Genomic DNA, 12,956 nt, shown 5'->3' with positions numbered 1-12,956 from the left:
AAACATGACGAGTAGAATAATATTTTTACTTTACAAAATTTATTAACTTTTTGAGACCCTGTCACCCAGGCTGGGGTACAGTGGCATGGTTAGGGCTCACTGTAGCCTCGACCTTCCAGGCTCAAGCAGTCCTCCCACCTCAGCCCCCCAGGTAGCTGGGACTACAGGCACGCATCACCACGCCCTGCTAATTCCCCCCGGCCCCGCATTTCAGTGGAAACGAGGTCTTGCTTTGTTGCCCGGGCTGGCCTAGAAGTCCTGGGCTCAAGCAGTCCTTCCACCTTGGCCTCCCAAAGTGCTGGGATTACAGGCATGGGCCACCGCGCCCAGCCTGTTCTGCAAAATTTAAGTCCTTTAGTGGTGATACTGGATTTCCCTCTACCCCATCGTCCGCCTCCTGACGTTGTTTGCAGGCAGACCCTGAAAGGGGTCCTATTCGTCAGCTTATTTGGGGCCTGTTAACGTCCACCTTCCTCCACAGCAGCTCTGCCATGCTGTAAGGCTGCAGCTGTAAGGGAGTCTTAAGGGTTAAACCTCTTGGTGGGAGACCAGACTGATCTGGGCAGACCTGCCCCATCCTAGCTTCTATAACCTGCCTGTCCCCACCAGGCCCTTGGGTACAGAGGTGAGCCAAGACCTCACAAACCGCCTGGGGAAAGTGATATACCAGAGAGTGGGTGACCAGACTGTGACAGGGCAGGGGCTGATTAGAGGGCTGGGCGCTGCTGGGAGCAGCCTGGGGAGGTCGGGTGGCTGGTGAGGGAGCAGTACTCTGTCCTATCTGGCTGGGGTGGGCAGGGGAGCTGGAGCCAGCTCACAGATGGCCTCAAGGGGCCCCAGGGGAAGCATGTAGACTTGGACTGAGAGAGGCACATTGTTGGCAGGTGTCTGGCATAGTCCAAGCCGGAGTTCCGGATCCTCACCCACAAGAATCACTGGCTCAGTGCTGGCCACCGGCTGCTGGAGAAGAGCAGGAGCGGGCGAGACTCTCGACAGGGAGACCCGGGGCTGCTGCCTCCTTCAAGGAGAGGATAAAGGGGAGGGAAGAAATCACTGCAGGGCAAGAAGGATGGGACTGAAGGGCTGCCCTGGAGGGGCACTGCCACCCACTCGTCCCAGCCACCAGGTTCAGGAGAAGAGGGAGGAGGGAGTTAGTGTGAGACCTGTTCGCTCTGCAGGGCCCCAAGCATCTTAGGGAGAAGGTTGTGGGTGGGATGCAGGAGCCAAGGCTAGACCCTGGGAGCACTGGCCGAGTGACAAACCCACCAGGAGGGGCTGGAGAGCCGCTGCAGCCCAGGAGATGGGGTCTTTGAGGGAAGGGAGGGAGAGTGCCAAGGGCTACAGAGAACCCAGTCAGGAGCGAAGGAGCGAGTGCCCACTGGATGTTGCACTTAGCAACGGAGCCGCTGGTCAACCAGGCAGGGGCAGGGCCCAGAGTGAGCCCGGATGTGGGTTGATGTGGGTTGAGGTGCACGCAGTGGATGAGATGTGGTATCAGGGAGAACAGGTCTCCCCTCCTGGCTGGACTTACAGGGAGATAGTTTTCCCTAAGAGGCAGAGGCTTGAGCTGATGGGAGGGAGCCCAGAAAGAAAGATGGGGCTGAGCTAGGGACTGTGGCTCTAAGGAGTCAAAAGAGAATGGAGGTGGACAGGACGGTGCGGCCCCCACACACTCAACACAGGCTCCCGGAGCAGAGGCGGCTGCCCAATCTCCTGGGCTGACAGAAGAGCAGGAGGCAAGGACATAGGGGTGTGCCCAGGTGGCGCCCCTGGCATTTATTTCTTAGGAGCTCACAGGTGGTGGTAGTAGAAGAGCTCGCGCTGGCATACGGGACACGAGTGCTTCACGTCCATTAGGCTCCTTATGCAGAACGGGAGGAAGCAGCAGCCTAGGACGCACCTGCAGTCCCAGAGCGGAGGCTGGGCGTGAGTGGAGCCACCTCTCAGGCTGCACGCTGGACGCACCTGGGGCCCAGGCAGAGTCTGGGAGGGGCCTCGGCGTGTGTGTGTGTGTGTGTGTGTGTGTATTTGTGTGTGTGTGAGACAGTCTCACTCTAGCCCAGACTGAAGTGCAGTGGCGCGATCTTGGCTCACTGTAACCTCCGCCTCCCGGGTTCAAGCGATTTGCCTGCCTCAGCCTCCTGAGTAGCTGGGACTACAGGCACGCCCCACCATGCCCGGCTAATTTTTATATTTTTAATAGAGATAGAGACAGCGTTTCAGCACATTGGTCAGGCTGGTCTTTAACTCCTGACCTCAAGTGACCCCGCCCACCTTGGCCTCCCAAAGTGCTGGGATTACAGGCGTAAGCCACCACGCCTGGCCCCTCTGTGTGTTTTAACTCAGCTGAGAGGTAAGAGCCATCCTGAACCCACGTGTTCTTGGCTGCTGGTGACAGCAGCAGCTGTCTTGGGTGCCCTGGGCTGGCTGCTTTGCCAGCATCACTCACCCCTCCGCTCCCGGGACGCTGTTCTCATGGGAGGTCCCTGGGTCACAGGGCTGCTGCCTCCTCTCAAGGAGATAATGGCCCACCCAACTGGCCTCCCCGAGGCTTGGTCCTGCTGTTTTCCCCGAAGGCTCCCCCTACCCTGCGGGGACCCGCCCGGACCCACCCATGCCAATGCTCAGCCCTCTGCAGCGGCCGAGGGGTGGCCACTCACCCGAACAAGAAGAGGGTGATACACAGCAGCCAGGTGAGGGCGCCTGGGACAAAGGAGGTCACCGTGATGATGCGGTTTCCACAGTAGGGACACACGACCTGCACTGGCATGGACGTCCCCACCACAGGCATGCCGGCATACAGCTCTGGCAGAGGGGAGCAGGAAGCAGGTGGGACCCGCCCAGGTCAGGCCCCCTGTGGCTTCTCACCTCCCACGGGCTGTCGATGCTCACCTGAGATGGGGAGAAGCTAGGATCTGGACCCTGATATGTGGGGGTGTGGTGTGGCTCCCCCACCCCGGTCTGGAGGAAACTAAGGAAACAAGTGTTTATAGCTAGAAGTGGGGTCTCCAGTGGGCTCTAAGGGCCCTTTTCTTTTTTTTTTTTTTATTTTTTTTGAGACAGAGTCCCACTCTGTCATCCAGGCTTGGAGTGCAGTGGTGCGATCTCGGCTCACTGCAACCTCCGCCTCCCGGGTTCAAGCGATTCTCCTGCCCCAACCTCCTGAGTGGCTGGGACTATAGGCACGCACCATCACGCCCAGCTAATTTTTGTATTTTGGGTATAGACGGGAGTTTCGCCATGTTGGCCAGGCTGGTCTTGAATTCCTGACCTCATGCAATCCACCGGCTTTGGCCTCCCAAAGTTCTGGGATTACAGACCTGAGCCACCACGCCCGGCCTAAAGGGCGCTTTTCAGTGGTGATGTCATCTTCACTGTGCTCTCCAGGGATGTATCTAACCCAGCAGTTCTGAATCTGGAGACTGTCCGAGAATTCCCTGGAAAATCCCAAAGCCCAGGCCCCACCTGGCGGGCTCTGCCTTCCCCTCCTGCGGCCTCAGGGCTGGTGTGTTTGCAGAGTCCAGAACGGGAGTCCACTCCATAAAAACGTCCTGAGCGCCTACTGTATACAGGCTCCATCCACCCGTGATTTCCCTCTGGAGAGAGATGCTTCGGTGGCCATTGGCAGCACAGCCAGCATGGGAGGAGAGGCAGCTGGCCAGCTGTGGGGTCCCACAGCTACAGAGTCAGGGGAGGAGAGCGTTCCAGAGGAGGTGCTGTTTGGGTAGAGTCTTGGCCAGTGGTCAGGAAAGGGAACATTCTGGGCAGCTCCAAGCATGAGACAGAAAGGGCGGAGGGAAGGCCGGCAGGGGCACTCACCTACAGGAACAACTTGGGGGCCTTCAAAGTATATCCGGGGAGGGGGACCATAGGGAGGAGGGGGGTCAGCAGGATGAGGATCTTTAGGAGAGAGGAAGAAAAGCACCCTCAGATCGGTGGGCTCACTATATGCCAGGGACTTAACTAAAAACTTAGGCCGGATGCAGTGGCTCACGCCTATAATCCCAACACTTTGGGAGGCCCAGGCAGGCAGATCAACTGAGATCAGGAGTTCGAGACCAGCCTGGCCAACATAGTGAAACCCCATCTCTACTACAAATACAAAAATTAGCTGGGCACAGTGGCGCACGCCTGTAATGCCAGCTACTCGGGAGGCTGAGGCAGGAGAATCACTTGAACCCGGAAGGCAGATGTTGCAGTAAGCTGAGATGGCGCCACTGCACTCCAGCCTGGGCGATACAACCAGACTCCATCTCAAAAAACAAAGAAACAAAAATAAACTCAGCCTGAGGCAGGTACCCATTTTACAGAATGGAAAACAGGCCATTAGCTGGGCATGGTGGTGCATGCCTATATTCCCAGCTACTTGGGAAGCTGAGATGGGAGGATGGCTTGAGCCTAGGAGTTTGAGGCTGCAGTGAGCCGTGATTGCACTCCAGCCTGGGTGACAGAATGAGACCGTGTCTCTAACAAAAAAGAAAGCCAGCAAGCTGAGGCCTAGAAGAATGAATAAAATTGTCCATGGTTGCATGGTTAGAGGTAGAAGAACTGGGATTTGAACCCAGGCATTTCTTTTCTTTTCTTTTCTTTTCTTTGTTTTTTTTTGAGACAGAGTCTCCCTGTCACCTAGGTCAGAGTGCAGTGGTGCAGTCTTGGCTCACTGCAGCCTCCAAGTCCCAGGTTGAAGTGATTCTCCTGCCTCAGCCTCCTGTGTAGGCACGTGCCACCACACCAGGCTAATTTTTGTATTTTTAGTAGAGATGGGGTTTCACCATGTTGGCCAGGCTGGTCTCGAACTCTTGACCTCAGGTAATCCACCCACCTTGGCCTCCCAAAGTGTTGGGATTACAAGTGTGAGCCACCGTGCCCAGCCACACCCAGATATTTCTGACTCCAGTTGTGCCCTCATGTCTTAAGATGTAAGATCTTCCTGGAGGTAGCACCAGAAAGTTCAGGATGTAGAGATAGTGCGGGGCCTCATGATCTTTTTAAAAATGTATTAAGCATTTATTACGTGCTGCATCCTGTACTAGGCGCCACACCCGCCACTGCATTTACTCTTGCCAAAACACCACTGAGGTGAGTATGTGGTATTATAGAATTTTGCAGGTGTGGAGACTAGGCTCAGACAGGGTAGGTAACTTGCCTGAGGTCACCCAGGAAATAAGCATCAGAGCCAAGGATGGAACTTAAATGTGTCTAACTCCAGAGCCTGCACTGCAAACCCTATCCCCTTGCCTGTGATCAGGAGGACTCCAAACACGGCTGCGTTCCATCTACTCCTTCAAAGGAGGACTTTTTGGGTCTCAGCGAACCACAAGGAACCTCTCAGTGTGTGGACACCCCAGCTCCATCCCCTCGCTTCCCAGTAGCCACTGCTTGGCCAGTCCTGGGGCCTCCAGAAGTCCCTGCAGATCCTGGAAGCAGGCTTATGGCTGTTTGGACAAGGAATTCTGGGATCTCGGATATCCAGGGTGTGTGATCCAGGAGTGGGGAAGATGGGAGCCTGATCAATTAACGCTGTGTGGGCGATGGGTTTCCATTGAGAACCACATGGGTGCTTTGCACAGGGACCTGGGCTTTGTCTGGTCACCCAATTCCTGCTGCCCTTCCCAGGACCGGGGGCACTCAAAGAGCAGGAACCGCCCCCGGCTCTGCCCACAGCTACTTCACACCACAGTCTGGGCCCTGTGGGACAGAAAGTGGTTTCATGCCGGTCCTGTGCCCCAGCGGCCCTACCTGGGGCTGTTCTGCATGCCCATTTTACAGATGAAGAAACTGAAGGTCGGCCGGGTGCGGTGGCTCACGCCTGTAATCCCAGCACTTTGGGAGGCTTAGGTGGGTAGATCACTTGAGGTCAGGAGTTCGAGACCAGCCTGGCCAATATCGTGAAACCCCCATCTCTACTAAAAATACCAAAATTAGCCGGGTATGGTGGCAGGCGCCTGTAATCCCTGCTACTCCAGAGGTTGAAGCAGGAGAATCGCTTGAACCCAGGAGGCGGAGGTCGCTGTGAGTCGAGATTGCGTCACTACCTCCAGCCTGGGCGACAGGGAGAATCTGTCTCAAAAAATAAAACAAAACAAGAAACTGAAGGTCAAAAACTAAGGACCTGGCCTGCGGCTGCCAGCTGGAGAGTCATTCTGATCTCAGGCCCAGTGAGCAACTGCCCTGCTGCCCAGCCCTACATCAACCCTCTTTTTTTTTCTTTTTTTTTTGGGACAGCGTCTCACTCTGTTGCCTAGGCTGCAGTGCAGTAGTGCGCTCATGTATCACTGCAGCATCTACCTCCCAGGCTCAAGCCATCCTCCTACCTCGGCCTCCTGAGTAGCTGGGGCTACAGGAGTGCGCCACCACCCCTGGCTAATTGTTTAAAATGTTTTGTACAGATGGGGTCTCCCTATGTTGCCCATGCTGGACTGGAACTCTGGGCTCAAGCCATCCTCCTGCGTCAGACTCCCAAAGTGCTGGGATTATAGGTGTCAGCCACATGCCCGGCCAACCGTCGTCTTAATCCCCTCCACCACTGCACATGGTCTACACTGTTTTCCAGGTGAGAAAGAAAACAGGTTCCGAAAGATTTGGTAACTTTCCCAATTCCACGCCAGGCAGCCCCAGGGCCAGGACGGCTCTGCCTCCTGCTGCCTCCACACTCAGCCTGGGTTGTCTCTGGCCATGGGCAGGAGTGTCATACCTGATGTGGGTGAGTCATTAGTCTCATTCGGCGACTTCCTTGTTTTTTTTTTGTTTTTTTTTTTGTTGAGACGGAGTCTCGCTCTGTCGCCCAGGCTGGAGTGCAGTGGCTGGATCTCAGCTCATTGCAAGCTCCACCTCCCGGGTTCACGCCATTCTCCTGCCTCAGCCTCCCGAGTAGCTGGGACTACAGGCACCCGCGACCTCGCCCGGCTAGTTTTTTGTGTTTTTTAGTAGAGACGGGGTTTCACCGTGTTAGCCAGGATGGTCTCGATCTCCTGACCTCGTGATCTGCCCGTCTCAGCCTCCCAAAGTGCTAGGATTACAGGCTTGAGCCACCGCGCCCAGACCCTTATAACACTTTTAAGAGAGAGTACAGCATATTGAAGGCCCCATTGCTCGACAGTCTCTACTGGGTTCCGTGGCCCCCGCATTGGTGGGGACAGTAGGATTTCGGGGAAGGGTGGTGAGGACTGAGGGCAGCCCCCAGCTCAGCACAGGGACCCTCGTCTCCTCTCTGCTTCCTGCGGGCTCCAGAGTAAACTTCTTCCCAGTCCCTGCCAGCCCTGACCCCTGCATGAGGGGCGCCCTCACCCTGGCGATGATTCCATCCGGGTGCTCTGGAGGACCTCTGTCCCAGCAACAGTGGCTGGGCAGCACCGCGTTCTGAGCTCTGAGTGCTCATGCGCTTATTTCCAGGAATTCTCATGACAAGGCCCGGTTGCCAGGAGGTGTGAGGAGCTGGGGCCACACCCAGCCGCCTCTTGCTGGGCCTGGCTCCAGTGGAACAGCCATTGTGATGTGTGCCTTCACTGTGTCCTCGTCCTCACTTCCTGCAGGAGGAAGGCCGGGGCGTCCCACAGGTGCGGCTTGAACCGCGTTTGGAGATGGCCCTGCTCCACGTTTCCACAGCCCCACTCTGTGGGTGGGTGGGAAATTTCTGACAGCTGAGTGGGGAAACTGATCAACGGACTGAAACGTAGTCCTGTTAGAGCCCGGCCATTCTGTTTGAAGGAATTTATCCTGAGGGAGCTCACCAGATGTATGTGAAGATCTAATTGTAGCATGTTCACGTCCTCTTAGGAACGTGGCTGGGCACGGTGGCTCACGCCTGTATTCCCAGCATTTTGGGAGGCCGAGGCGGGCAGATCACTTGAACTCAGGAGTTCAAGACCAGCCTGGCCAACATGGTGAAACCCCGTCTCTACTAAAAATACAAAAATTAGCCGGGCATGGTGGCACACACCTGTAATCCCAACCACTCGGGAGGCTGAGGCAGGAGAATTGCTTGAACCCAGGAGGAGGAGGCTGCAGTGAGCCGAGATCGTGCCCCTGCACTCCAGTCTAAGCTACAGGGTGAGACTCTGTCTCAAAAAAAAAAAAAAAAAAAAAAAAAAACTTAAAAGGGAATAGCTTTTAAAAAGGTATCTAGTGAATCAATAATTCAGGCTGTTCCCATGTCTGGCAAAATTCTGGACATGGGTCTGGGCTAGTGAAAGACTGAGCAACACGGCCTCGCCCTGTCGATGGGCTCCTGTCTGAGTCCAGCAAACTTCGCCTCCACCCACCTCCTCCTCCCACCCCTTCCTCATTCCGTGGACTTCACAGACCCCCTGCTCTCTGGTGTGGAGGCAGCCTTTACCAGCATCTTGAGTGAATCTGTTGCCTAGTCACCAGGATCCTTTCACCCTACCCTTGGCCACATCCGGCCAGCTGTCTTGAGATCTCAGCTTAGCATCCCTGTCCAGGAGCCCATCTTCTTTGCCACTTACACATCTTCTGGCTCTATCCTTGGTGCTCCTTTGGCTCTGACCTTGGCCTCTCAGCACACGCCCACCCCTCTCCCTGTATGTGCTGGAGTCTGAGGTTTGACGATTATCTCCCTGTGGAGACGTGGGGGCCAGGACCTTGCCTGCATGGCTTCCTGCTGTGTCCCCAGATCGTATGTATGAAGGAACAAATGAATGAGATGCATCTGCCAGTTATCATGGCCCACCCACTGGGCCTGAAATGCCTGGACTGGACGTCACAGCCCAGGGCTTCTTTTTTTTCTTTTTTTTGAGACAGAGTCTTGCTCTGTTGCCCAGGCTGGAGTGCGGTGGCACAATCACAGCTCACTGAAGCCTCAACCTCCCTGGATTCAAGCAATTCTTACGCCTCAGCCACCTGAGTAGCTGCGACTATATGCGTGCACCACCACGCCCAGCTAATTTTTGTAGTGTTTGTAGAGACATGGCTTTACCTTGTTGGCCATGCTGGCCTCGAACTGCTGGCCTCATGTGATCCACCCGCCTCGGCCTCCCAAAGTGCTGGGATTACAGGCGTGAGCCACTGCTCCAGGCCTGGGCTTCTTGTAGAGACTTGAGGTTACATATTTTGGGAAGCGTTGGGAACTGCCTCCTTCCCTGGGAATTTTGAAGCGATGGTCCCCCTAACACAGATTGGAACCCCAGGCGTGATGTCTGAACTGGGGAAGCCTTGAGGTGAATGGGTGAGGGAGCTGATGGAGGGATGCTCTCTGGCTCTGCACTTCCCGGCCATTGCCACCAGGGGGCAGCACCGGGCTGCCGTGAGTCTGCCTCAATTTCTCCCTCTGCAGGTTCTGTGCCCCAAACCCTGCCATGGGGCGAGGACTCCTCTCTCCCACCCCATCACCCACAGGCCTGGCTGGAAAAGGTTGCAAAGCCAGCCGAGGTCACACAGCACGGCCACGGGGGAGCTGAATTAGACTCCAGGCCCTCAGCACCCAGGACACAGTGCCCCACCAGGAAGCCACACGGCTCAGGGCTTCTGGAAGACTGGGTTGGTTTTTTTAAACCTCTTCATCCCTCAGGTAAGGCCTGGCATAGAGCAGGATGAAGTTGGTCCAACTGTGGGCTCTCTCCAAGCTGTGTGACTCTGGACAGGTGTCTTCTCGCTGAGCCTCAGTTTCCTCCCCTGCAAAAATAATACCTTCTGCTGAGAATGTTATGAGCTGGGCGGTGGCTCATGCCTGTAATCCCAGCACTTTGGGAGGTTGTGCCAGGCGGATCACCTGAGGTCAGGAGTTCAAGAGCAGCCTGGCCAACATGGCAAAACCCTGTCTCTACAAAAATACAAAACTCACCTGGGCGTGGTGCTGCGCACCTGTAATCCCAGCTACTTGGGAGGCGGAGGCAGGAGAATGGCTTGAACTTGGGAGGAGGTTGCAGTGAGCTGAGATCGCACTCCAGCCTGGGCGACAGAGCAAGACTCAGTCTCTTTTTTTTTTTTTTTTGAGACGGAGTCTTGCTCTGTGCCCCAGGCTGGAGTGCAGTGGCGCGATCTCAGCTCACTGCAAGCTCCGCCCCCCCGGGTTCACGCCATTCTCCTGCCTCAGCCTCCCGAGTAGCTGGGACTACAGGCGCCCGCCACCTCGCCCGGCTAATTTTCTTGTATTTTTAGTAGAGACGGGGTTTCACCGTGTTAGCCAGGATGGTCTCGATCTCCTGACCTCGTGATCCGCCCGTCTCGGCCTCCCAAAGTGCTGGGATTACAGGCTTGAGCCATCGCGCCCGGCCTGACTCAGTCTCAAAAAAAAAAAAAAAAAAAAAAAAAGGTTGCTCGAATGACTGAAGAATGAAAGAAATCCATGGGTCGGGCACAGTGGCTCAGGCTTGTAATCCAACACTTTGGGAGGCCCAGGCAAGAGGATCACTTGAGGTCAGGAGTTCGAGACCAGTGTGAACACCCATTTCTACTAAAAGTGCAAAAATTAGCCAGGTGTGGTGGTGTGCACCTGTAATCTCAGCTACTTGGGAGGCTGAGGCAGAAGAATTGCTTAAACCCAGGAGGCGGAGGCTGCAGTAAGCCGAGATTGCACCACTCCACTCCAGCCTGGGTGACAGATCAAGACTGTCTCAAAAAAAAAAAAAAGATATCCACATGAAGCACTTAGCTCCATACTTGGCACATGGAAAGCTTGCAGTAAGTTGGCAATTAATATTAACATATTAAAAAGAACCATGACAATAAATTCAATTAGCAGTGTCACAAAGGCCAGGGCAGGGGGCAGGCCACCCAGGAATGCAATGAGCCTGGAGTTTTGGCAGCTGGGGACCTGGGGAGGCCCGTGTGGGACCTTTCCTGCTACGTGATCTACGGCACCGGACTCGCCCTCTGGGCTACGCTTTCTTTGCATGCCATCAGGAAGACTCTGTGGCCAGGGCTGTTTATGGGAAAAGGAGATGGGACATTTTTTTCCTTCCTACTCATCTTCTCTTACTAGAAGGGCCCAGCTTGAGCTGAGGCGATGAGATAATAAGGAAGAAGGAATGGGAAGAATGAGCTGTACCTGTAATTATTGCACAAGCCGTGTGGGGGTTGGATTACAGAGAGGCCTGGAGATGGGGCAGTGGCTTGCTCCTGCCTGGGGAGGAGCTGGCTGCCCCCACAGCCCTGCCTTCCTCACTGTGGCTCAGCAGTGGGGTCCCATATATCTCATCTGCCTGGGGACCCTGGAGCCCTGGGGTGGAGACTTGCTGGGTCATACCGGGGCGTCCCCCTAACCTCTCTGGGTTGAATTTCTGGCTCTGCGAACCATCCTCACTGCCTTGTCTTCCAGCTTGCGGTGGGGAGTGGATGGGTCGGGCGGGATGGGGGTGAATGAGGTATAGAGGCTGCTATAGGCACCACCCTGCCTACTCCAGTCACAATGCTTACTCAGGGAGAGAAAAGGAGGAAGAGGAATTCTCGTTCCCAGGAACTGATGGAGGCCCCCCAGCTGAAGGGATGGGGGGTTTCAGGGCCACTTCTTCCCCAGCACCTGCCATCTGTCCATCTATCCATCCCTCCGTCCCCTTCCCTCAGAGCCTGGAGGCCTGCCTGGTGGAGGAGGAAGGGCCATCTCCAGACTGAGAAAGCCTTGGGGTGTGGATGTGATGGGAGATGTGTGTGTCAGGTGTGTGGAGTGTCTGTGTGTCAAGCAGCAACTTTTTTCTTTGTTAGAAAGAGTCTTGCTCTTGTCACCCAGGTTGGAATGCAGTGGGGCGATCTCAGCTCACTGCAACCTCTGCCTCCCAGGTTCAAGTGATTCTCCTGCCTCAGCCCCCTGAGTAGCTGGGACTATAGCCACACACCATCATGCCTGGCTAAATTTGTGTATTTTGGTAGAGATGGGGTTTCACCATGTCGGCCAGGCTGGTCTCAAACTCCTGACCTCAAGTGATCCTCGTGTCTTGGCCTCCCAATATCCTGGGATTACAGGTGTGAGCCACTGTGCCCAGCCCGCCCTGATTCTTTAACGTGCATTTATTGAGCACCTAATATATGCTAGGCACACAAAACTGAGCAAGGCAGATGAGGTGCTTACTTACCCCAAGGAGCCCACATTTTAGTGGAGGAAACAGATGCCAGACATGTCCTTTTTTTTTTTCCCTTGAGACGGAGTCTTGCTCTGTCACCCAGGCTGGACTGCAGTGGCGCGATCTCTGTAAGGCTCCATCTTGGGAAAAAAAAAAAAAGTGCCAAGATCCACTTTCTGTTCTGAGAGGACCCCCGAGCCTACTGTGCAGAGGAACAGTGGCAGGGAGTGGGTCAAAGACAGGAGGTGACTGTCCAGAAGGAAGCAGCCCCAACCGAGAGCATGGACACTGCACAGAGGAAGCAAGTGTGCCCAGAGCCTGAGGTCCCAGCCCCTCTTCTCTGAGACCCCCAGCAGAGGGATGCTTCCTGGGGAGGGGACTTCATCCTACACGGCCTGTGGGGGGCGCACTGGGGCAGCACAGGGGCCCAGTTTCCAGTCCTAGCCTGGCCTGCAATTGCTGCATGGTTTGGGGCGAGGTGATCCGAGCCTCATTTCCCACCTGTGGAATGGGACAATAACTCTCTTGCCCACGTTCCCCACAGCACCATTCACAACAGCCAATATTTAGAAGCAATCTAAGGCTGGGTGCTGTGGCTCACACCTGTAATCCCAGCACTTTGGGAGGCTGAGGTGGGTGGATCACCTGAGGTCAGGAGTTCGAGACCAGCCTGGCCAACATGGTGAAACCTCGTCTCTACTAAAAATACAAAAATTAGCCAGGCGTGGTGGCAGATGCCTGTAATCCCAGCTACTTGGGAGGCTGAGGCAGGAGAATCACTTGAGCTTGGGAGGCGGAGGTTGCAGAGAGCTGAGATCATGCCACTGCACTCCAGCCTGGACAACAACAGTGAAACTCTGTCTCAAAAAAAAGGAAGAAACTTAAATGTCATTCATCAGTGGATGAATGGATAGAGAAAATGAGGTACCTAAACATGATGGA

The 12,956-nt window shown here is 55.3% G+C and overlaps 1 protein-coding gene across 3 annotated transcripts; it reads right to left on the bottom strand.

Moving 5' to 3' along the window:
- Positions 1-1,745: 1,745 nt before the first annotated feature.
- On the bottom strand, positions 1,746-7,861 carry LITAFD (LITAF domain containing). Of its 3 annotated transcripts, none has more exons than XM_009195962.3 (4): positions 7,288-7,861; positions 3,820-3,900; positions 2,661-2,805; positions 1,746-1,900 (listed from the first exon to the last, which is right to left on the bottom strand). In XM_009195962.3, the coding sequence occupies exons 1-4, from the start codon at positions 7,400-7,402 to the stop codon at positions 1,792-1,794; spliced, it is 450 nt and encodes a 149-aa protein (XP_009194226.1). In that variant the 5' UTR covers positions 7,403-7,861; the 3' UTR covers positions 1,746-1,791. The 3 variants fall into 3 exon arrangements, with proteins under 3 accessions (XP_009194226.1, XP_031514350.1, XP_009194227.1); XM_031658490.1 differs by having other exon boundaries at positions 2,661-2,703; XM_009195963.3 differs by lacking the exon at positions 3,820-3,900.
- Between the last annotated feature and the right edge of the window lie 5,095 nt (positions 7,862-12,956).

Source organism: Papio anubis, chromosome 18 (genome assembly GCF_008728515.1).
Source record: "Papio anubis isolate 15944 chromosome 18, Panubis1.0, whole genome shotgun sequence".
In the NCBI taxonomy this organism is placed as follows: domain Eukaryota; kingdom Metazoa; phylum Chordata; class Mammalia; order Primates; family Cercopithecidae; genus Papio; species Papio anubis.
This window is presented reverse-complemented; position numbering and strand designations above follow the sequence as displayed.